The 25,957-nt window shown below is 46.8% G+C and overlaps 1 protein-coding gene across 1 annotated transcript in view; it reads left to right on the top strand.

Annotated features, from left to right (window-relative positions):
• The first annotated feature begins 11,304 nt into the window (after positions 1-11,304).
• Positions 11,305-25,957, top strand: part of LOC120989932 (cytochrome P450 2U1) — a 36,398-nt gene continuing 21,745 nt past the window's right edge. Inside the window, exon 1 of the mRNA XM_040418384.1 lies at positions 11,305-11,868. Coding sequence (XP_040274318.1) covers positions 11,412-11,868 — 457 coding nt within the window. The 5' untranslated portion in view covers positions 11,305-11,411. The remainder of the gene's footprint in view (positions 11,869-25,957) is intronic.

The following is a 25,957-nucleotide window of genomic DNA, read 5'->3' as shown; positions in this document are numbered from 1 at the left end:
GATAAGCCATATCGGAGGAGGTGCAGCTAATGTTGCAGCTAGACGTCATTGAGGAGTCAAAAAGTGAGTGGGCCAGTCCTATAGTATTGATACCCAAGCCGGACGGGACGTTGCGGTTTTGTAACGACTTTCGAAAAACTTAACAAGGTTTCCAAATTCGATGTGTATCCCATGCCCTGGGTGGATGAGCTCATCGAAAGGTTAGGACAAGCCTGGTATTGTTCTGTTTTGGACCTCACGAAAGGGTACTGGCAGGAGCCCTTAACGGAGGCTGCCAAAGAGAAAACTGCTTTCATCACTCCTGAGGGGCTGTATCAATATAAGGTCTTACTCTTTGGTCTGCATGGCGCCCCTGCCACTTCAGCGACTAATGGACATTGTGCTTAGTCCACATCGCCGGTACGCTTCAGCTTACTTGGACGATATTGTCATCCACAGTACCGACTGGGAAAGTCACCTACCCAAAGTGCAGGATATAGTGGACTCCCTTCGGAAAGCTGGCCTAACCGCTAACCCCAAAAAATGTGCGATAGGGTTATAAGAGACTAATTACCTGGGGTATGTCATTGAGCGCAGATTCATCAAACCCCAAGTGAACAAAATAGAGGTGATACGGAATTGGCCCCGACCTGTCACCACTAGGCAAATAAAGTAATTCCTTGGAATGGTGGGCTATTACATGAGGTTTGTTCCCCACTTTGCTACTCTAGCCGCGCCCTTTACAGGGCTCTTGAAGGGACGATAATCAGTGATGGTTCGCTGGGATGATTGGACGGAAGAGTCTTTTGCTGCTTTGAAATCGGCCCTGTGTGGGTCACCAGTTTTGGTGATGCCCGACTTCAAGAGGGAGTTTGTGGTACAAACGGATACTTCCGAAGTAGGCCTCAGTACTGTACCGTCTCAGGAAGTCAACGGGGAGGAGCATCCCGTTGTCTTCCTAAGCCGCAAGCTCACCCCAGCCGAAACCAGGTACAGTATAGTGGAGAGAGAGTGCCTGGCTATCAAGTGGACACTCGAGTCTCTCTGCTACTATTTGTTGGGGAGAAAGTTCTGCCTGGTGACCGACCACTCCCCTCTCAAGTGGATGAGCCAGGCCAAAGACAGGAATGCCCTGGTCACCAGATGGTTTTTGTCTCTGCAGAACTTAAATTTCTCGGTAGAACACAGAGCAGGCCGGTTGCAGGGAAACGCGGATGCCCTGTCCCAGGTGCATTGTCTGGCGTGTGTCCACCCCCTCAGGGTTGAACAAAAGGAAGGGGGGGGGGGTATTTGTGTGAGAGTTTGTGTCTGGCAAGGAAGGTATTTTCCTCTCAGCATGTGCGGCTGGGCTGGTTTCAAGCCAGGTGAGGTCAAATACCGGACCAGAGTTTTAAGTGCCGGTCCAGGTTTTGGCAAGACCTGGTTGTCCTTAAATAGGCAGCTGGGCTCAGCAGAGAGGTCTCTAATTTTGGGATCTGAGGCCTGTGCTGGGCTGAAGAGCTAAGAGCTGCACGCTGGGGAAACAGGCCCCCTAAATCCTGCTGTGGACTACTGGAGGCAGAACTGCCAGCAAGGTGACTTGTGTTATATGAACTTTCCATTGTGTGTGAATTAACACCAAGACTGCAAAGTTACGTGCTGTTTTGTTCAATTGTCTCAAGTGTGAATAAACACTGGTGTTTTGAGTTGAGAACTTGTATTTTGCCTCAGGGTAAGCGGGCGCAGTACAATCTACCAGAGCGAAACCCCACAGCCCATGAACCGCACCCCAAAGTGTAATGTTTCTGTGGCAGGAGGTGTGCACTAATATTCACATAACCATAATGACAATGGTCAATACAGTGTCAGGAGATGTCAAGAATCTATACAAACAATTATAACGGGTTACCTTATTAATATATAACTTTTAATAAATAATGCGGATAAAATAATGGCCCATTATTTCAATCAAATGTATAAAAAGTGCCGCATGCGGTAAATAGCAGTGCACAAGAAAAAAGGAACGGTCTTACCAGGGGTACGTCCTGAAGTCTAATGGGGGTCTCAGGGAACCAAATGCTGGGTCTCTTCCCCTAGATTGCCCTGCTTGACCTGAGCTAAATCCTATTGCCTAGGGAGCAATTTGCTCACCCTCAAAAGGGGGCGACCCCTCTGAGCCGATGCTCACTGCCTAGGTGTCCCTGCTTCTCCCTACGCAGCCAAATGACTGCCCAGCTTTATCAGGGAAAAACAGCAGGGAACCTAGTGATGGTTAGAGAAGCGTCCCGATGGGTTTCATTGGCCCAAAGCCAAATCATCAGGGGACTAACATGAATGAAGACTCAGAATTAGTTATAGGCTGATCGCTGATGTCTAAACAACTAAGGCAAGGACTCAGTGTTGGTCAATCGCTACCGTCCCTAATACTCAGCCCTCTATCTCCATGTGCTAGTGTGCATGCAGCCGGGCTTCCAGCATTCTGCATATGGCAGCTGCAATGTCGGCTTTCCTACTGGCACTTTTTAAACATGCCCGGGCGTCCGGTAAACCCGCCCCCTTAAGGCACGTGATGGATCACATCAACAGTCATGTGACCAAACTCAATGACACGTCCAGAAAGCAATTCCAGATAGGCGCGCCTCCTTCAATACGTACACGCCCATCGGGATGGTGCTGTAGGGAGGCGGGGTTGGGTTGGAGCTCACGGAGGTGTGTAGGGCACAAGACACACCCCCGGACTTCTCGCTTCGCTGCTTCAGTGATAAGGCGATATAACAACTAATGCGCTGGTCAACAGTGGAGTGACTGTGGCCGGCGCAATAAGGGATTATGTACTGTACATACACTGCCTGTCCAAAAAAAAAGTCGCCACCTGGATTTAACTAAGCAAATAGTTATGAGCCTCCTATTGGATAATTACTGCATGGGCGATTATCTTTCAGCTGGCAACAAGTTATTTAACCCCAACTGGTGCAATGAGTTGCTTCTCATTTCTTAAACAACCATGTCGAAAGACACATCTCGTGGTCATGGAAAAGATGTTAGTCTGTTTGAGAAGGGTCAAATCATTGGCATGCATCAAGCAGAAAAAACATCTAAGGAGATCGCAGAAACTACTAAAATTGGGTTAAGAACTGTCCAACGCATTATTAAAAACTGGAATGATAGTGGGGACGCGTCGTATTCGAGGAAGAAATGTGGTGGGAAAAAAATCCTGAATGATCGTGATGGGCGATCACTTAAACGTTTGGTGAAATCAAATTGAAGAAAAACAACAGTAGAACTCAGGGCTATGTTTAATAGTGAAAGTAAGAGCATTTCCACAAGCACAATGCGAAGGGAACTCAAGGGATTGGGACTGAACAGCTGTGTAGCCGTAAGAAAACCACTAATCAGTGAGGCAAACCAGAAAAAAAGGTTTCAATTTGCTAGTGAGCATAAAGATTGGACTCTGGATCAATGGAATTAGGTCATGTGGTCTGATGAGTCAAGATTTACCCTGTTCCAGAGTGGACGCATCAGGGCGCATCAGGGTAAGAAGAGAGGCAGATGAAGTGATGCACCCATCATGCCTAGTGCCTACTGTACAAGCCTGTGGGGGCAGTGCTATGATCTGGGGTTGCTGCAGTTGGTTAGGTCTAGGTTCAGAAACAGTATGTGCTCCAAGAATGAGGTCAGCTGACTACCTGAACATACTGAATGAGCAGGTTATTCCATCAATGGATTGGTTCTTCCCTGATGGCACAGGCAGATTCGGAGATGACAATGTCAGGATTCACCGGGTTCAAATTGTAAAAAAGTGGTTCAGGAAGCATGAGACATCATTTTCAGAGAGAGAAGGGATGCAAATGAGCTCTTAACAAGCACTGCCTCTAATGCCACCAGATGTAAGGCAGCTATCCTATAAGTCAATGTTCAGCTCTTAAAATAAGCCTTGAAACATAACTTGGATATTAAATAAGCCAGCACCTCATCTGCAGACAGCTGTTTCAGGGTGATTGCACCTCATCAGAGCAGAGAATACTGGCTTAACTGGGTGAGAGGCCTGTGTCTGGGTCAGGGGGGAACTAACTCTCCTTAGGGAGAGAGCACCTTAATCAGTGTGAGGAGACTTATAGGCCATACATGCTCCTCTGGAATTCTGGGAGGGAAGGGATGCAAATGAGCTCTTACCAAGCTCTACCTCTAATGTCACCAGATGTAAGGCAGCTATCCTATAAGTAAATGTTCAGCTCTTAAAATAAGCCTTGAGACATGACTTGGATATTAAATAAGCCAGAACCTCATCTGCAGACAGCTGTTTCCAGAGGAGCATGTATGGCATATAAGTCTCCTCACACTTATAAAGGTGCTCTCTCCCTAAGGAGAGTTAGTTCCCCCCTGACATCATTTTCACACATGGATTGGTCACCACAGAGTCCAGACCTTAACCCCATTGAGAATCTTTGGAATGTGGTAGAGAAGGCTATGCACAGCGGTCAGACTCTACCATCATCAATGCAAGATCTTGGTGAAAAATGTATGCAACACTGGATGGAAATAAATCTTGTGACATTGCAGAAGCTTTACAAAACAATGCCACAGCGAATGCGTGCCGTAATCAAAGCTAAAGGCGGTCCAACGACATATTAGAGTGTGCGGACCAATTCACTTTCAACAGGGCTAGAACGGATGCGAATCCGCATTTCCGGGATCCGCATCCGCATCCGTTTTTTCGGGACCCGCAATTCCGTTCCTGAAAAAAATAGAACATGTCCTATTCTTGTCTGCAATTGTGGACCAGAAAAGGCATTTTCTATTATAGTGTCTGTGATGTGCGGTCCGCAAATTGCGGATCGCACATTGCAGGTGTCCGTGTTTTGCGGATACGCAATTTGCGGATCTGCAAAACACTTACGGACGTGTGAATGGACCCTTAATCAAATGTGACAGTCATACAGTAATTGTAGGCTGGACCATTTTCAATTCAAATATCCACCATGTCTCCCTTTGTAAAATTCTCTTATCCTAATCCCCTCCTCTCATTAGAGGAGAAATAGTCTCAATACCCATGAACCTAATTCCTGAGCAGTCTCCCCCATGACTAGATTCAATGTGTTTGGCCAGGGGGGTGTCTCTCCCATGTCGCATGTCACCCAGGTGCTCCCCAGTCCATCTACGAAATTCTCGGGTCGTTTTCCCCACGTATTATAATCCACACTCACATGTTGCCTTATAAATGACCCCTTTTGAGTGACAATAGATGAAGTTTTTGAGAGAATACCTTTTTTGGGTGACATTACTAGTAAAGGTGTGGCCCTGGGTGACATGTGCACATGCTATACATCCACTGCAGCGGTAGCATCAACATACGGGATGAAGCCATTCCCCAGTTTTTTGGGTGCATCACTGTAGTGGCTGTGGACCAACCGGTCACGCAGACTTCGTCCCTTGTGATAGGTGATCTGTGGGGTCTCAGAAACTGCATTCCTAATGTCTGGGTCCAATTGCAAAATTCCCCAGTATTTAGAAATCACCTGTGGCGAAACCAACCTCGCCTTGGTGTTTTGGAGAGGACTGGCTGCTGGCCTCTTGCCCCAGGATTATGGCCCATACTAACTTTTAAACCCCTGAACCGATTCAAGTGAATTTTGGATAGGTTTGTCCCCAAGTTATACTGTTTAAATTGATGTAAGTTATATGTATGGCCAATGTAAACTCACAAAGTTGTAACAATTTATAATAAGTGTAACTTGTCAGCTTGGGAGGAAAATGCTGGGTGTGTTTCTATTGTGCCATTGTCCCATTGTGTGTTTAAATGGTGATGTCTGTTCTGTTGTCCTCACATGTGTATTGGCGATCTCCCTTTGTCCTCAGAGATAATTGGATTGCTCCTCAGGTTGTCTCCGGGACAGAGAGGAGGAGACCATGATGCATTGTGGTGATATGTTGTATTTGTCCTATGTCACAGTCTTCATTCTGGTCCTCTGGGGGCGTGAATGATCGGTTGCTGTAGTTACATTGTATGTGTTGTAAATTACTGATTGGTTGTATTTCAAACCCCTGTGGGCAGTACTATGTTTGTGGTTTTATGAATAAAAGAGGCTGTACGTGAAGTACAGTCAGACCACTGCTTGACCCTCAACACGGAGCCTTGTCTCGTTATTGGGGGGATTCACTGTATGCTGTTAGAGGACCGATTGGCAGAAGTGTAAGCTGATCCCTGTTCGTCTGCTAGCAGCTACTCGTGAGGTTCCAGTTTGGAGTGCTACTTTGTATCCAGTTCGGGAGTTTGGTGTATCCTGCAGTAGCTGTGCCTGTCTCTCAGAAAGGGGCTTATCGCCTAAACGGATTTTAACCCCTTGTCTGCTGAAACGGTCCGTTACATTGGTGGCAAGCAGCGGGATCGTTCCCACAGCCCAGAAGGACAGCTACAAAGAAACATCATTCCCTGGAATTACAATTTAAAGGCAACGCATGTCCCAGTACAGCGACCCTGACAGCACCAGAATGGAAACAGCAGTGGAGTACGATGAGGGTGTCATGGATGACCGAGATGCAGTCCGCAAAGGCATCTGGTACCAGGTACTGGGTATTGTGGAGTATATGCAGGACGAGAGACTCCCCACGGAAGACCAGCGGTTGCAGAAGCGAGTAGCCCTGCGGATGCCCTTCCTGGGAGAGCAGCCCCGGGAGGAATGGGTAAAGGAATTGGAACTCCTAGCATGGCGGGAGCTGTGGCTGGAAGATGCCTACCAGGCGCTCTGGTGGTATGGGGCACAGTACCTACCCAGGACAGCTGAGCATGACAAGCCGGAGGGAGAGGAGTTTGATGGTCCTGGCTTGTTATGGGAGACTTTTTCAGAGCTGGAGTTTGGGAGCCCTACACAAGACCGGTTCCATGATCTCTTGGAATGGAGGGAGAGCAGGTATGACTGGGACGACACTCATGAGATTGAGCAGGACCTGGTCCACCTGGTGACCCGGGAGATGGAGCTGGAACAGGGCTACCAGCTGCTCTTCCACTCCATTGAGAAGGCTCAGCAGGACGGTAAGGTGACAGACCCAGATCCAGACCCATTCAGCTGGGCAGATATTGTAGAGTGTTACTGGGAAGGACCCCAGGTGGCCGGTAGAGATGGGACCGAGGTCTCTCCGCCGGTCCTGCAGGGAATTGGGAGCCCAGTCTCCATTCCCCAGCGGCAGTGTGAAGTGCAGGGAGAGGAGAGCAGCGTCCTCCCTCCCCAGCGGCAGGCTGAGTTACAGGGGGCAGAGGTGTTTGTTCCTGCCCCCCAGCAGCAGAGTGATATGCCAGGAAGGCAGTGTGAAATGCAGGGAGAGGAGAGCAGCGTCCTCCCTCCTCAGCGGCAGGCTGAGTTACAGGGGGCAGAGGTAGTTGTTCCTGCCCCCCAGCAGCAGCATGATTTTTTGGGAATTGGGAGCCCAGTCTCCATTCCCCAGCGGCAGGCGGAGTTACAGGGGGCAGAGACAGTTGGTCCTGTCCCCCAGCGGCAGAGTGTCCAGCAGGGAATAGAGAGCCCAGTCTCCTTTCCCCAGCAGCAGGACACTGTATTGGGAGCGGAGACGGTCGGTCGCCCTCCCCAGCGGCTGGAAGTATGTATGGGAGAGGAGCTCGTTACCCCCTCTCCCCAGCGGCAGCTTAACGCACCAGGGGGAGACAGTAAGCCCCACAACAGTGCAGATGGGACCGTTGTCTCTGCACTTACAGCACAGGGGGTAGGGACAGTCGGTCTCCCCATCCAACAACCAGGCTCCAACCAGGCTTCTTCCGTGGTAGCGCTGGCACCAGGGCAGAGTACCGCTGATCCCTGCCCACAAAGCAACCTCCACTCCAAGCCAGGGAGCAACACAGAGACCGGGAGTACCAGCTTCCAACATAACCTTGGTGGACTCACTGGACAGAGACAGGCTACTAAAGTCAACAGGTCCAGTATTTGGTTGTGGGTGGGCTGCCAGACTAACTCAGGTACCGACCGGAGTGAGGTCAGGTATCTGGTTAGTCTTCCCTGGGGGGGGGAGATGTGTGGCGAAACCAACCTCGCCACTGGGTTTTGGAGAGGACTGGCTGCTGGCCTCTTACCCCAGGATTATGGGCCATATACTAACTTTTAAACCCCTGAACCGATTCAAGTGAATTTTGGATAGGTTTGTCCCCAAGTTATACTGTTTAAATTGATGTAAGTTATATGTATGGCCAATGTAAACTCACAAAGTTGTAACAATTTATAATAAGTGTAACTTGTCAGCTTGGGAGGAAAATGCTGGGTGTGTTTCTATTGTGCCATTGTCCCATTGTGTGTTTAAATGGTGATGTCTGTTCTGTTGTCCTCACATGTGTATTGGCGATCTCCCTTTGTCCTCAGAGATAATTGGATTGCTCCTCAGGTTGTCTCCGGGACAGAGAGGAGGAGACCATGATGCATTGTGGGGATATGTTGTATTTGTCCTATGTCACAGTCTTCATTCTGGTCCTCTGGGGGCGTGAATGATCGGTTGCTGTAGTTACATTGTATGTGTTGTAAATTACTGATTGGTTGTATTTCAAACCCCTGTGGGCAGTACTATGTTTGTGGTTTTATGAATAAAAGAGGCTGTACGTGAAGTACAGTCAGACCACTGCTTGACCCTCAACACGGAGCCTTGTCTCGTTATTGGGGGGATTCACTGTATGCTGTTAGAGGACCGATTGGCAGAAGTGTAAGCTGATCCCTGTTCGTCTGCTAGCAGCTATTCGTGAGGTTCCAGTTTGGAGTGCTATTTTGTATCCAGTTCGGGACATTGGTGTATCCTGCAGTAGCTGTGCCTGTCTCTCAGAAAGGGGCTTATCGCCTAAACGGATTTTAACCCCTTGTCTGCGGAAACGGTCCGTTACATTACCTTTCTAGTCTCAACTTCCGCTCCGTCATAGGTGGCTACCAGACGTATGGAGTTAGTCGTGACCTGGTCCTTCTTGGCATGTAAAAGTTCCATCCGGTTACTTTTAAGAGTTCTTTGATAGGCTTTCTTTAAAATAGGTTCAGGGTATCCTTTCTCAAGGAACCTCTTCTGAAGGTCCCCTACCATAATGACAATGGTCAATAAGCCCTCAGACAAGGGGGGGCAATGTCGTAGTAATGGACACGACTCAGTACAAAAAAATGTGCTTAGATCTCCTACAGTATGAGGAGACATTTGAAAAATTAAAATCTGATCCCACATGTTATATCAAAACAAATTGGTCAATATACTGCGTGCAGCTAAATCGGACGGTTTGATCTCTGAGGAGGAATTTGACTTAATGTACTGTAAACACCCGATGGTGGCGATGTTTTATAGCCTACCGAAAATTCACAAAGGGGTTTCCCCCCCCCCCCTTAAGGGGCGCCCCTTTGTATCAGGAGTCAACAGCCTCAGTCAGAATACCGGGATACATATTGATTCCATCCTGGCACTTCTTGCTAGGGCGTTACCCTCTTACATTAGGGATACAGGCGACCTTTTTGGTCGCCTTGGAGGGGTTTTCTAGAAGAGGATGCATTTCTCGGGTCAATTGATGTAGAGGCTCTGTACTACTCTATCCCTCACTATCTTGGGATAGGAGCAGTGAAAAATGTTCATCAATACTAGAGGTTGCCAATTTAAAGCACATAACCAGTTTGTATTAAAACTACTGGAATTCACACTGACGCAGAACTACTTTTTCTTAGCCATCATCCTCGTTCCTTTAAATAGGTAATTCCAATCGGTTAATACCTAAGGATGAGGAGGAATTGCTCCTCCCTTGGGGATTTTAAACAACAGGTAGGGGACCTTCGGAAGAGGTTCCTTGAGAGAGGATACCCTGAATCTATTTTAAAGAAAGCCTAGTAAAGAGCTCTTAAAAGTAACCGGATGGATCTTTTACATCCCAAGAAGGACCAGGTCACGACTAACTCCATATGCCTGGTAGCCACCTATGACAGAGCGGAAGTTGAGACTAGAAAGGTGATTTCTAAATAGTGGGGAATTTTGCAATTGGACCCAGACATTAGGAATGCAGTTTCTGAGACCCCACAAGGGACGAAGTCTGCGTGACCGGTTGGTCCACAGCCACTACAGTGAGGAACCCAAAAAACTGGGGGATGGCTTCATCCCGTATGTGGATGCTACCGCTGCAGTGGATGTATAGCATGTGCACATGTCACCCAGGGCCACACCTTTACTAGTAATGTCACCCAAAAAAGGTATTCTCTCAAAAACTTAATCTATTGTCACTCAAAAGGGGTCATTTATAAGGCAACATGTGAGTGTGGATTATAATACGTGGGGAAAACGACCCGAGAATTTCGTAGATGGACTGGGGAGCACCTGGGTGACATGCGACATGGAAGAGACACCCCCCTGGCCAAACACATTGAATCTAGTCATGGGGGAGACTGCTCAGGAATTAGGTTCATGGGTATTGAGACTATTTCTCCTCTAATGAGAGGAGGGGATTAGGATAAGAGAATTTTACAAAGGGAGACATGGTGGATATTTGAATTGAAAACGGTCCAGCCTAAGGACTTAAATGAACATTTACTGTATGACTGTGACATTTGATTTCCTGTAGACCTTTCCCCTTCGCCTCCTTTTACTCCTCCCAATCCCTCTAAGATTTATCACTTGTGTTATACGTACAAACTCTTATCTCTTGGAATACAATATAATACGTGAACAACTAAACGCAATCGCAGACAAAACTGACTGAACTTGCTTGCAAAATGGCGCGAGTTTCCCTGAACGCATCCGGACCTAATCCGTCGTGTGAAAGAGGCCTAATGGAAAAGGTTGCAGTGAGCATACCCTAAACTAAATCATTAAAATACAAATCATAAAAGTGGACATAAAAGTGGCCTGAATTCATTTAACCCCTTAAAAACATCACTTATTTAAATCATTGAAGAGTGTCCGTTTGCCCACTTTGATGCCCGTTTGTATACCCACAACCAGGCTGAACCCCACTGTATCCGATGCCGGGCATGCCCCTCTGTATGTTGGCGGTACGACATCTATGACCTGAATTTATTGAATTCTTGAAGTCCCAGTTTTTTGTTCTCACTTCTATGCCCATTTCGTGCCAGTCATTTGTATTTAATGCCATTTTTATTAACGGATTTACTTTAAGGACCACTAACCGCAACTTTTTAAGTTACTTGGGATAAGGTGTCCTCCAAATTTATAAAAAAAAATAAAAAATACAAAGGATGAAGAACAAGAACGCAGCTTTAGCCTGGTAAACAGGTTACCTCAGGAGGGGTTTATGAGGAGAAAGCCAGTGACCGCGTGCACACTGTCCGGCCCCGCCCCTTCACCATCTGCACCGGGGCGTGGAGAAGGCCTCCAGCCAATCAGCGGCCGCCCCTCGCGCTGGCCCGTGCACTCCAGTTGTTTGGCAACATTCGGGGCAGTATATATAAGGGCGCGGACGGTGAGGAGCCGCGGGCAGCAGCAGGATGGGGAGCGCCGTGTGGACGGAGGACGTGCGGGCCTGGCTCTTCTACAGCGTCCTCTTCCTGGGCTTGTACTGGCTCCTCGGTTCTCTACGGGCCTATTACCACATCATCACGAGGAACTACCCGCCGGGTCCTACTCCGCTTCCCTTCGTGGGGAACTTCGGCTTCATGCTGCTGCCCGGGTGGCTCTTCCAGCTGCTGCAGATCGGCGCAGACGGCAGGAAACTGATCAAGGCCCCGGCTGGTGCCATCCGGAGGGGCGTCCTGCTGTACCCACACGTCGTCCTCACCAACTTGTCCAAGGTCTACGGCAAGATCTACGGCATTTACATTGGCCACCGCCTCATCGTTGTCCTCAATGACTTTGACACCGTGAAAGATGCCATGGTGAACCACAGTGAGGTGTTCTCTGACCGGCCCAGCGTGCCCCTGGTCACCATCATCACCAAGAGGAAAGGTACAGCGGCTGGGGGCATTCTGGACCTCGCACTACAACTCCCAGCATGCATGCTTCCTCTCCTAGAAATGAATAAGGCATTCTGGGGATTGTAGTTTCACAGCAGCTGGGATGCTGAGGGTTGTGGACCCCTGTTCTAGACCAAGGACAGCTGTCCGTTACATCTGCAGAGGCTAGAGCGACACGGCGACATTTCATGGAACGCATTTCAGTGGTGTGTGACCTGCTGCTACTGCCACGTGACTGTTGTGGCATCATTGAAGTACATGAAATGTTGCCATGTAACTGTACCCTTAAAGGCGATTAGTGGTAAATGGGATGATTGGCGTTTGGGTTTGCCCGGCTATGTTAATCAGCAGGAGTCTGACCGCTGGACCTTCTGCTCATCCTTAGGCCTCATGCACACGAATGTATGTATTTTACGGTCCACAAAAAATATGGACGACGTCTTTGTGCATTCTGTATTTTACGGAACAGCCGGCCCCTAATAGAACTGTCCTATCCTTGTCCGTAATGCGGACAATAATGGGACATGTTCTATTTTTTTTTTTTGCGGAACAAACGTATGAAAATGCAACGCACACAGAGTAACGTCTATTTTTGGCGCCATTGAAGTGAATGGTTCTGCATACAGGTCGCAAAAAAAACGGAAAGGACACACAAACAAAATACTTTCGTGTGCATGAGCCCCTAGGGGTCAGATCAGCAACCTTCAACACTCCAGCTGCTGTGAAACTACAACTCCCAACATGCCCTGGTAGCTGTAGGGTATGTTCACACTGAGATCTTTCTGTGATGAGCAGAAAACCGTATGTCATCAAGTTCAAAATTCCATGCGGTTTATGACTTTCTTTTTTTTTTTTTTTTTTTTTTTTTACGTGTTTTTTGATGCTATTCAAGTTTGGATGTGGATTCGATACAATCTGCACCAAGAATGAATGGGTCACTTTTATTTTTTTCCACACTGGTTTTTAACTCTTAGGATACCAGTGCTGTATATGTACGGCAGGCTGATCGGACTGGTGCAGGAGCTGCGCCCGCCCAATCAGCTGCAGGGGCCTGGCAGTCACTGATAGCCAGACACCTGCTGTATGTGCCGGCATCAGTGAACACACAGATGCCGGCGCATTAACCCTTGCACTGCCACGGTCAGCGCTGACTGCGGCACGTGCAGTATCCTACCTGGTGTGGGGTGGCCATCAGGACCCCGTGCTGCTGTGACGGGGACCCGATGGCAGGGAAGGCAGCCCGATGCCGTATCTCACAGGAAGCAGGCTGTAAGTGTATTACAGTGAGTAATACTGTACACTTACAGCCAATGCATCACAATACAGAAGTATTGTAATGCATTGTACAGGGGATCAGACCCCCAAATGTTGAAGTCCCAGAGTGGGACAAAAAAATAAAGTGAAAAAAGAAGTTAAAAAAATAAAGTTTTACAATTTTTTATTTTTTTTAAAGTTTCAAGTAAAAAAAAAAAAAAGTGTAATGGTAAGTGAGCAGTCAAATGCAGCCCAAAATAGTGCCAATCAAACCGTCATCTCATCCCGCAAAAAAATGAGTCCCTACATAAGACAGTCGCCCAAAAAATAATAAAAAAAACATGGCTTTCAGAATATGGAGGCACTAAAAAAATTTTTTTTTCAAAAATGCTTTATTATGTAAAACTGAAACAAACAACCAGAAAAAGTAATCATATTTGGTATTGTCTCGTCCGTAACAACCTGCTCTATAAAAATACCACATGATCTAACCTGTCAGGTGAACACTGTAAATAACAAAAAATAAACTGTGCCAAAACAGCTATTTCTTGTTACCTTGCCTCACAAAAAGTGTAATATAGTGCAACCAAAAATCATATGTACCAACAAAACTGCCACCTTATCCCGTAGTTTCCAAAATGGGGTCACTTTTTTTTGGAGTTTCTACTCTAGGGGTGCATCAGGGGGGCTTCAAATGTGACATGGCAACTTAAAATTATAAACAGATAAGGAGAGAAAAAATAATAGCAGTAAAATGGAGGGTAACTCACTCGATTGATCTCGGAATAAATTCCAAGTAATCAAATGGTCAGGCAGGGCGCCAGAGTGGAACCTATTAGACAGTATTAAAAATAGAATAAATAATTGTTATGGTATAGATAGATCAAGGTTAATATTAGGAGAGGCTGCTGTAAGCAGTTTTGTATCATTCAAGTTAAAATCATTGATTAGTGAACATCACTCACTTCACAGATTTCCCATTGGGATAAAGCTCAATACAAGGTCGCCTGTAGGATCTTAGGCTGAAGCAGCAGTCCGAGACCCGGTGACTTCTTGAAATTTCCTTTATTGGTATGGAAGCAGGATAAAAAAATTCAAAGTTCAACGCGTTTCGGGGAAATGAATATCCCCTTCATCAGGAGAAAGTCTAAACTTTTTAGACTTGCTCCTGATGAAGGGGATATTAATTTCCCCGAAACGCGTTGAGATTTTAGCTTTGAATTTTTTTATCCTGCTTCCATACCAATAAAGGAAATTGCAAGAAGTCACCGGGTCTCGGACTGCTGCTTCATCCTAAGATCCTACAGGCGACCCAGGATAGGGAGGACTCCTTTTGGGTGTCTTGAGCTGTATCCCAATAGGAAATCCTCCCTGTGAAGTGAGTGATGTTCACTAATCAATGATTTTAACTTGAATGATATAATACAACTTATTGATTCTGAATAGCTGTCAATTGCTCGGACTGGCGCCTTCAGGTATATTGCGGTCATTTTTTCTTGTCTCTACGTAACTTAAAATTTATCCCAGTGAAATCTGCCTTTCAAAAACCATATGGCGTTCCTTTCCTTCTGCGCCCTGCCGTGTGCCCGTACAGCAGTTTACGAGCACATATGGGGTGTGTCTGTAAACTACAGAATCAGGGCAATAAATATTGAGTTTTGTTTGGCTGTTAACCCTTGCTTTGTTACTGGAAAAAATGGATTAAAATGGAAAATCTGCCCAAAAAATGTAATTCTGAAATTTCATCTACATTTTCCTTTAATTCTTGTGGAACACCTAAAGAGTTACCAAAGTTTGTAAAATCAGGTTTGAATACCTTGAGGGGTGTAGTTTCTAAAATGGTGTCATTTTTGGGTGGTTTCTATTATGTAAGCCTCGCAAAGTGACTTCAGACCTGAACTGGTCCTTAAAGGGAATCTGTCACCTACTTTTAGCATTTTAAGCTGTCACCATCGCTATGTTCACTAAAGTACCTTATTTCCAGCAGTCGTCTTTTTACTTTATTTCGTTTTGTCCTTTTGATATAAAAGCGCTTTTTATGATATGCTAATGAGGGTCCAAGGTGCCCAGAGGGGTGTTTTTTTTTTCCCTCTCCGGTGCCCAGTGACGCCCCCCTGCAGTGCCCAAGAACGCCTCCTGATCCTGAAATAACCTCCCACAGCCCAGCAAACGGTTCCGCCCCCTCCCCACGTCATCGTCTACCTTCTAGAAATGCCCCGTCCTCCTTCCTGTCGGCGGCCAGAAAACTCGCGCAGGCGCAGTACCGCCTGCAGCCTGCGCAATCATCAAGCTCCTGAGGGCAACAGCCTCAAAAGTCTCACTGGGCATGCGCTGAGCCCAGTGATGTGACCTGAGCGCTGTTGCCCTGAGGAGGTTGATGATCGCACAGGCGCAGGCGGTACAGATTCCCTTTAAAAAGTGGGTTTTGGAAACTTTCAGAAAAATTTTCAAGATTTGCTTCTAAGCCTGCTAACGTATTTTTGACTCAAATTTACCACTGTCATGAAGTACAATATGTGACGAGAAAACAGTCTCAGAATGGCCTGGATAAGTAAAAGCGTTTTAAAGTTCTCACACAAAGTGGCCTTGTACTGAAGGGGTTAAAGCTGCAAAAATAAAACGCACACCTTGTAAACCCCCATGAGGTTTTCTAATTGAAATCAGTGGGAGGAGGATTTCCTACATTTTCTCTGTTAACATATCCAAAGACTGCCTGCACACGTGGATTACGAATGTAATACTGTATCCGACAAATCCCATGTACACTTTGCTTTTTCCTTCTGTGCGGGAATTTACCAGCCGAGTGGATTTAGAAATCGACAGCATGTCAAAATGTTTGCAATTTTTGGTGCGGATTTCACTCTTTTCAAAGGAAGGTTGAGATTCTGCGGCAAAATGCATCAAATCTGTACCAAAAACCGCAAGTAACATGCAGTTTTTGGTGCAGAAACAGTGATTTGCACGGAAATTTGTGCAGAACACAGGCCCCCCACTCATGCTCAGGTAGCTTAAGGGTATAGTTCAGGGGTCAGCAACCTCCGGCACACCAGCTGTGGTGAAACTACAACTCCCAGCATGCTCCATTCATTTCTATGGGGTTTCTGAGAAAAGCCAAGCACTTTTTCATGCTGGGAGTCGTAGTTTCACCACTGCTGGAGTGCAAAGGTTGCTGATCCCTGGTGTAGTTTATGTGGATTTTCCATGTAGATTTTTGTGCGTTTTACTTTGCATTTCTGCACAAAATCTGCATTTGTTACTTGTGGATTTAGTTGCAGATTTGGACCCGGATTTGCAATGATCTCTCCCTCTGCATTGTGCTAAAAATCCGCACAAACTATTGACATGATGTGGATTTCACTTTGTGCATGGTAAGTTTCCGCACAGAAGGTCAACTTCCATACCGTGTAGATGAAATATTGAAAAAAAAATGTACGGCGGGTACTATATTACGCTGGTGATTTTCCACGTGGAAAATCCATACGTAATATGCGCGGTGTGAAGATACCCTAAGAAGCGGATCTTAGAGGGGTGGCTGCTCGCACTAGACCGTATGGTGGCCTCCAGACCTGGCGATAGATGTTGGGAAGAAAAGGATCGAGCAGCTGGCTACTTTCACATATGCTTTTTGGCTTTCTGTCTGTGAGATCCGGCAGAGGATTCCAAAACGTTTCCATTGTGTCCCCATGCATTCTGAATAGAAAGAGATCCCTTCAGGATGTCTTCCGTTCCGGCAGCCTCCCGTTTTGTGACCGGACACAAAACCGCTGCAAGCTGAGGTTTTGTGTCCGGTCACTGAAATGGAACAACCCGGATCCGTCGCTAAAAACAATGTATGTCAATGATGACTGACCTGGCTTGTTCCGTTTCGATTTCACACAACCACATCCTAACGGAACGGAAGCATCCTGGTGTGTAATCGACACAGAACCCTTTTGGTCAGGTTTTGAAATCCTCTGCTGGATCTCAAAACATGAAACCAAAGTGCAGATGTAAAAGTAGCCTTAAGCATTTGGATAGCGCTTACCTATTCCACGGTGCTGTACAGAGATTGTTGTCACCCACTCCCTGATCCCGTTGCGGCTCACAATGTAAAATTTGAATTAACCTATCTGTATGTTTTTGGAGTGTGAGAGGAAACCCAACAAACAGAGGGAGAACATCCAAACTCCATGTAGATGCTGTCCAGAACCCCACTGCTGGAAGGCTGCAGTGCTAACCACTGACAACATGCCCGCTCCTTTTGTTTAAGCGGGAGATAAGTCACTGCCAGTGGCGTCTGACAGCCTCCTTCTCCCTGTTCAGGACACATGCATGCTTAGCCAAGATAAGTCTTTATATGTATGCCTGTGCGTGGGATTGTCAGGGCGAGTGTCTTCAGCTTCGGAGACAGCCCGTCACAGGTGTAGAACTCTGCTTGATGAGCTTAGTTCATCTCTACTTAAAGGGGTTGTCTGGGATTGAGGACTTTGTTCCATTAGTACAAGACATACATCCATGTCCTACCTTTTCCACATGTTTCTGAAGCTCCGTTTTCTTATAAGAAATTCTTCGTCGGAAGTGAAGTTTTCTTAGACTTGGTGACGTACCGGGTCCCTTGCAGGAGCGCTGAAGCCTCTTCTTCCGGCTGCTGAGGGAGCCCGGTGACATCACCAGCACTGATGGGCGGGCTTTAGCGCTGCTCTAGCCAGTAAAATGGCTAGGGCAGCGCTAAAGCCTGCCCATTAGAGCCAATGACGTCACCGAACACACTGCCGGGCAGAAGCCTCCGCCTAGCAGTGTGTTATTGTAAATGAGAGCCTTTGCCCTGCGCGATTTAGCGCAAAGGAGAGCATCGGAGCATGAACTGCTCCGGTGCTCAAGTCATGGGGGCTGCCTGGGTGAAAATAGAGGTTTGTCCGGGTTCAGCTCTGAACCCGGACAACCCCTTTAAATGTTCTTCAGATGTCCACGCTGAGGACCAGTACAATGTATACACATCTAGAAGTAGTGCCATCGTCCCTGGGAGCTGAGGCTGGACAACCACTTGTTCAGCCGAGCGGTGACGCAGTGGCTACGCTTCCACTTCCGGAGCAATGATTGTTCTTGTGCCGCCACCCAGAAATGACGCACGCGCGAGATTGTCAGGGCTGGCCGAGAGCTATTTATTCCTGTCAATCAAGCAGCGTGGGGAGTGTCCTCTGCTTCGGGGACACCCCATCACAGGTGCAGAACTGTGCTTGATGAGGCGAATCCATTCTTAAGAATTGAGGTCACTTTCTGTGGGTGAACAAGAATCTCCAGAAAGGGGCAGATGTGGACAACCCCTTTATGTTTGTAAGGTCGTCAGATACCCTATTGTCTGTAGTAGTTGTCTCCTCTGTTACCTGGAAAACTAGAGTTCCCAGCATACCCTGAAGGTGCTATAGTTTTGCAGATTGGGGTCTCCATGTGACCGCTCATTTTTACTTGGATCCGATGTAGTTTCATCGTGCCTTTCTCAACTTCTGACCTTCATTTTGTTTCGGTTCCTGCTGCCATCTGGGGTTTCTTGGTTCTCTTTTCTAATGATGTTTCTGGATTTTAGGTCGGCTCAAATTATTTTCTGTAGGCTTTGCTCACATCTATGTCCTGGCCTTCACACACAGCGGATTTGGTAGTAGGACATTTTCTGAGACTGAAAACCAGTTCCATTCACCTGAATAAGGCTTGCAGAAATCTATGTACTTCCCTCCAAAACAAACCTATTCACATGAGTGGAACGGATTTTCAGTCGCAGAAATTTTTTGCAACAAAATGTGCTACATGTGAAGCTTCCATAATACAGCTTATGGCCCCTCATATGGAGTTCTTAAAGGAGTTTTCCGGGATTTTAATATTGAGGACTTATCAGATTGGCAGGGCGTCCGACACCCCTCACCCCCGCTGATCATCTGTTTGAAGAGAAGGTCACGGTCCGTGTGAGTGCAGCCTTCCCTTCATTGTTTACGTGCTCGCTATCTACATCGCAGGTGTAATTACAAGAAGCTGCCCCATTCACTTTTAGGGGACGGCTTCTTCCTATACACTGTCCCATTAAAGTGTATGATATACTCACCCGTTTCTCCAGCGCCGTTATTTGCTGTGCCGGTCCGATACCTCTATCACTGTTTGTTTTCAAAGAGCAGCAGTGCCGTGTCTGCATTTAGCATATTACTGCTGCAGCCAATCACTATCCTCAGGTGTAGACCGCTGAGGATAGTGATTGGATTCAGCAGGAGCGGTACTGCTGCTCTTCGAAAACAGTGGTGGTTGTATCGGACCAGCATAGGAGAAATTGGTGAATATATAATTTCTTTAAGATATTGTAAGGGTTGTCTGAGATGTTTAAGTATCTCAGAAACCCCTTTAAAGGGTTTCTACCACCAGAAATACTGTTATGTAGCGGACTGATATAGCGATGCTCTAATGTCAGCACTACATAACAGTATGTTTCTAACATTAGTCCCTGCAGCCGTTTTTGTTAAAAAAGCACTTTCATTATATGCTAATGTGCCTCTAGGTGCTATGTGGGTGTAAAATCTGCACCTAGAGGCTCCGTCCACTCACCCATTATCCCGCCCAGGTCCGCTGTTCTGCCCGCCCCGCTCCTCTTGATTGATGCCACTTTTCCCTGCATCGTTGGCGAAATCCCGCGCCGTTCACTTCTGTCTTCGGCGCAGTGAGTGAATGATGCGATCCTGGTGCCGGATTCCTCACTGTGCCGGCATCAGGAGAGCGGCCTTCACTCACTGCGCAGAAGACAGAAGTGAACGGCGCAGGCGCGGGATTTTGCCAACGATGCAGGGAACAGTGGCATCAATCAAGAGGAGCTGGGCAGGCAGAACACTGGACCTGGGCGGGATAAAGCGTGAGTGGACGGAGCCTCTAGGTGCTGATTTTACGCCCACATAGCACCTAGAGGCTCATTAGCATATAATAAAAGTGCTTTTTTAACAAAAACTGCTGCAGGGACTAATGTTAGAAACATACTGTTATGTAGTGCTGACATTAGCGCATCGCTAATGTCAGTCAGCTACATAACAGTATTTCTGGTGGTAGAAACCCTTTAAGGTCTCCATGTGCCTACGTTAAGGAAATTCAGTGGTGAACCAGGCACAATGCCTCATCTGAATGTAATGATACCTTTCCCTTACCGATCTGTTGCTTCATTCTGTGTCACGACGGACGTGCACTCAGACTAACAGATAAACCACCAACCAGGCTCTAGGCGAGAGGCAGGGGAAGGGTCACCACCTAGCTAATCCCTGACCTCTCTCCCTGCACTGCTCAGCCCACATGCAGACCTTAGTGGTAGGTATGATGTGTCCCCGTGCCTAGGCTGAAACACCCTAAATTCCCTGAGATGGTGAAGAGGGGAAATAGGAGCAGCCTGCTCGCACAGAACCTGGATGGGAGAGATGACACAAACAATCAAACTAGAAACAACACTTATCTTTCTGACCTGGAACAGCCAACCTTCCTTCCTAGCTTCCAAGACCAAAGTGATTCCTATAATCCACTCAGAGCACTGGGCTGGAGTGCTATTTAAACTAATGACCCCACCCAGTGCACCTGATGGGAGGCGGATCCGGCACGGCTCCAAAACAAAACGCTAAACTCGTGCTGCTATTCTGGCCGACCTCCGCACATAGTCAGGGCGGGGCATGACATTCTGCTTTTAATCCATATGCAAATGAGCAGTTAAAGAGGACCTTTCATCAGAATCAAGTATGTAAACTGAATATACATACATGGAGAGCGGCGCCCAGGGATCCCCCTGCACTTACTATTATCCCCGGGCGCCGCTCCGTTCTCCGGTTATAGGCTCCGGTAAAGTCATAGTTAGGCTCCACCCATTTGAGCCTGCCGCGGTCTCCTTCTCCTATGCTGTAGCGCTGGCCAATCGCAGCGCTCAGCTCTTAGCCATGCTATGAGCTGAGCGCTGCGATTGGCCAGCGCTACAACATAGGAGAAAGACGCCGGCAGGCTCAAATGGGTGGAGCCTAACTATGACTTTACCGGAGCCTATAACCGGAGAACGGAGTGGCGCCCGGGGATAATAGTAAGTGCAGGGGGATCCCTGGGCGGCGCTCTCCATGTATGTATATTCAGTTTACATACTTGATTCTGATGAAAGGTCCTCTTTAAGTGCACCAAGGGAGGGCCCAAGTCGCTCTGTGCACCCTTGCTCCTCCTGCTTGCTCTGCCAGCTCCTCCCTCTCCTTGATTGATATGGCCAGGTTGACGCATAGTCATCTTGCCTGGTCCTGTCAGTAAGGAGAGGGAGGGGCTGGCAGAGGACGCAGGAGGAGCAAGGGTGCACAGAGCGACTTGGGCTCACCCTTTGTGCACTTAAAGGGGTTTTCAGAGATTTTTTTTTTTTATACTAATGACCTATCCTGTAGTGGATGTGACAGCACTGAAACGTTCTCCAAATCTGCCTCTCTTAGTTCTGCTTTCAAGGACTAATCCCTAAACATATGACTTGGCTGTCTGCCTCCTTCTACATGGACAGTTGAAAAGAACAACATGTTTGCTCTAAGATATGTGCGCCCTGATGCAAACCTGCTTTGATGGTCCATAGACCATTCCTTTTAAAGGGGTTCTGTCATCCGATACGTCTCAATAAAACTGTTTCACCTGACAGTTGAACATCATGATCTTCGTCCCACCTTCTTAGGTGCCTGCATTCTTGAAAAAATTGCTGTTATATGCAAATGAGCCCTTAGGAGCAATGATGGCAATGCCATTGCACCTCTTTGTCCCCAGAGACTCTCTTCATGTTGTGTCCCTAACACTGACTGACCGTGAAGACGTACTCAGGCCTGGCCCTGAAGTCTTGTGCTGTACAGGGATGGCGGCATCTGTCAATTGAGAACCTTGGAAAGTAGCACCCCAGATATTGAAATACATTAATACGTGCATTTTTTTGTATAGGGGATAGCAGTGCATATGAGAAGCACACTGCCATGCTTAAAGGGGTATTCTGGTAAAGTAACTTAATTTTTGAAAACTGCATTAGGCTGCAAGCTGTGACCCAACCAGAAGCCATACCTATACACATAACCAGAGCTTCATTTTACCTTGCAATCAATTTGTCTAGCTCCTGTGTGAGCCTGAAACCCACAGTGTCATGGCTCCTGATCTTCCCTTACAAAACTACAAAGACTACAATCCCCACAATCCCTAGCTTTCCTGCTGTGAGTGTTAATGTTTATTGATTGGCTGGCTGATATACAGTCCGGTCACGCCCCCTCTTCTCGGTAATCGGCAGCACTCTAACACACCCTTTAGCTAGAAAAGTGATAGGAACTCACTGAGCATGCTCGACCTAACAAAGGCTCAGAGCTACAGGTCGTTGCCATAGTAATTTATGAGGAAACGGTGAGTAGCAGAGGAAGAACACTACTTTTATAACTACTGAACGGTAAATACGTGAAATTTACATTATATTAGGTAATTATTGATTATGAATTAGTCTAAAACATAAGTTATATTTATGGTAACCAGAATACCCCTTGTAAATGAGCCTCTAGGAGCGGCGGGGGCGTTGCTCCTGCTCCTAGAGGCTCCTTTACATATTATACAAGTAATACATTTTTAGCAATAATGGCAGCACGCAGGGAGGTGTAAGTAATAGTTATGTTCAGCTGACATTAGCACATCGCTAATGTCAGCCAGCTTGATGCCGAGTTTTTTGATGACAGAAACCCTTTAAATCCAGCCTGAGGGGAATATGAAATTGCTGTTGAATGCAGTCAAACTAGATTTTTCAGTTCAACACTCCTGGAAATTGTTATAACCTACGAGCAATATTCTAGCAGGGAAATGTTTCATCCCCGCTTAGTTGTATCCGTATACAGTTGCAAGAAAAAGTATGTGAACCCTTTGGAATGATATGGATTTCTGCACAAATTGGTCATAATATGTGATCTGATCTTCATCTGAGTCACAACAATAGACAATCAGTCTGCTTAAACTAATAACACACAAAGAATTTAATGTTACCATGTTTTTATTGAACACACCATGTAAACATTCACAGTGCAGGTGGAAAAAGTATGTGAACCCTTGGATTTAATAACTGGTGGAACCTCCTTTGGCAGCAATAACTTCAACCAAACGTTTCCTGTAGTTGCAGATCAGACGTGCACAACGGTCAGGAGTAATTCTTGACCATTCCTCTTTACAGAACTGTTTCAGTTCAGCAATATTCTTGGGATGTCTGGTGTGAATCACTTTCTTGAGGTCATGCCACAGCATCTTAATCGGGTTGAGGTTAGGACTCTGACTGGGCCACTCCAGAAGGCGTATTTTCTTCTGTTTAAGGCATTCTGTTGATTTACTTCTATGCTTTGGGTCGTTGTCCCGTTGCAACACCCATCTTCTGTTGAGCTTCAGCTGGTGGACAGATGGCCTTAAGTTCTCATGCAAAATGTCTTGATAAACTTTGGAATTCATTTTTCCTTTTGATGATGGCAATCCGTCCAGGCCCTGACGCAGCAAAGCAGCCCCAAACCATGATGCCCCCACCACCATTCTTCACAGTTGGGATGAGGTTTTGATGTTGGTGTGCTGTGCTTCTTTTTCTCCACACAGTGTTGTGTGTTTCTTCCAAACAACTCAACTTTGGTTTCATCTGTCCACAGAATATTTTGCCAGTACTGCTGTGGAACATCCAGGTGCTCTTGTGCAAACTGTAAACGTGCAGAAATTGTTTTTTGGACAGCAGTGGCTTCCTCTGGTATCCTCCCATGAAATCCATTCTTGTTTAGTGTTTTACATACGGTAGATTCGCTAACAGGGATGTTAGCATATGCCAGAGATTTTTGTAAGTCTTTAGCTGACACTCTAGGATTCTTCTTCACCTCATTGAGCAGTCTGTGCTGTGGTCTTGCAGTCATCTTTTACAGGACTGCCACTCCTAGGGAGAGTAGCAGCAGTGCTGAACTTTCTCTATTTATAGACAATTTCTCTTACCGTGGACTAATGAACAGCAAGGCTTTTGGAGATACTTTTATAACCCTTTCCAGATTTATGCAAGTCAACAATTCTTAATCGTAGGTTTTTTGAGAGCTCTTTTGTGCGAGGCATCATTCACATCAGGCAACGCTTCTTGTGAAAAGCAAACCCAGAACTGGTGTGTGTTTTTTATAGGGGAGGGCAGCTGTAACCAACACCTCCAATCTCATCTCATTGATTTGGACTCCAGTTGGCTGACACCTCACTCCAATTGGCTCTTGGAGATCTCATTAGTCTAGGGGTTTACATACTTTTTCCACCTGCACTGTGAATGTTTACATGGTGTGTTCAATAAAAACATGGTAGCATTTAATTCTTTGTGTTGTTAGTTTAAGCAGACTGTGATTGTCTACTGTTGTGACTTAGATTAAGATCAGATCACATTTTATGACCAATTTGTGCAGAAATCCATATCATTCCAAAGGGTTCACATACTTTTTCTTGCAACTGTATTTTGAACCCTTTTATTACGGGCACTTTCATGTAACCATTAGTCCAAAGCATGCTATCAAATGTAGACATGTGGTCAGTCTCCCCTGTTTGGCAGACTTCCTGTGAACTATAGGATTACATGAGCATCTATCAAATCCCTTCTGGCAGCTCTTGCACACCTTCCTACCAAGCTCCACGTGTCCCACCATGTATAGAGTGCTGCTAAACAGGTAATTTAGCGAAGTGCGCATGTGCCGGCCGGCGCACTTCGCTCGAACCTCCACAGACCGCCCTATTACAGCCGGCCTGTGGAGGTTCAAGCGAAGTGCGCCGGCCGGCGCATGTGCACTTCGCTAAACGAGGCCGATGCCAGTAGTCCGCACGGGCGCATCAGGTTATACCTAGTGCGCACGCGCGGGATCTGGCTGAAGCGAGCGGAGGTTACAGAGGCGGCCATGAACTGAAGTAGGTGGATATAATAAAAGGGAGGGCGGCGATTTCACTTGAGGCGGCGGCGCTGGGCACATAAACGAGATGGCTGCAGCTGGGCACCTTTCAGCATGAGACGTCCCCTTGGCCACATTTTGAAGTGATTGACAGGTGATCTAAACGTCTTTTTTATGATTATAGAGCCACAGGATCATTTGATAAAGTCACTTTAGGATTCACTGAATTACTAGGGACATCGCCATATGTTTAGGTTATAGGAGTAATTTCTGATGACAGAATCCCTTTAACCCCTCAGGTGCGGCACCTGAGGGGTTAACTGCAGCGGATCGCAGCTCCCTGTCATAGAGGTCGGGTGCCGGCACCCGCCTCCTGTAGATGTATTAACAGGTCAGTTATCTTCATTGGTGGCGCAGTGGCCACAGCCCCTCCCCTCCTCCCATCTCTCTACTTATCGGCGGCAGTAGCACAGGGGGGAGGGAGAGACCCCTTCTCCACTGCGCTGTTGAGCAGAACATCGGCGGTGGGCAGAGAACTATCATCTCCGGTGCCCGCCGCTGTATTCAACTGCAGAGCTGCGGCGGCGGGTCTAGTCGCAAATGGTGACAAGACTAAAGTCTTGTTGCCATTTGTAAATTCTAAGTCGCATTGGCGACCATTTTGGTCGCCATCTGGAGCCCTGCACTCTGGGGCATTACACAATGTAGTCTGCATCAAAGGAATCAGTAGTGGTTCAGCAGACATGTTCAGTTTGTCATTCTGTGTCAAGAAAAGTACTTTTCTAAAAAATGTTTTTAAATCTGTTATGATTATTTTTATAAGCACATGATGAGAAACCCATGTGGGATTTCTTTTATAAGATTGTGCCTGGTTTAAAGGCTAATGTCTAGTTTTAGGATGTTTCTTGATCCAACTTCTTTGGTTCAGAC

This window comes from Bufo bufo, chromosome 2 (genome assembly GCF_905171765.1).
Source record: "Bufo bufo chromosome 2, aBufBuf1.1, whole genome shotgun sequence".
NCBI classification, from domain to species: Eukaryota; Metazoa; Chordata; class Amphibia; order Anura; family Bufonidae; genus Bufo; species Bufo bufo.
The sequence above is the reverse complement of the archived record's forward strand: the minus strand, read 5'-3'. Positions and strand labels throughout refer to the sequence as shown.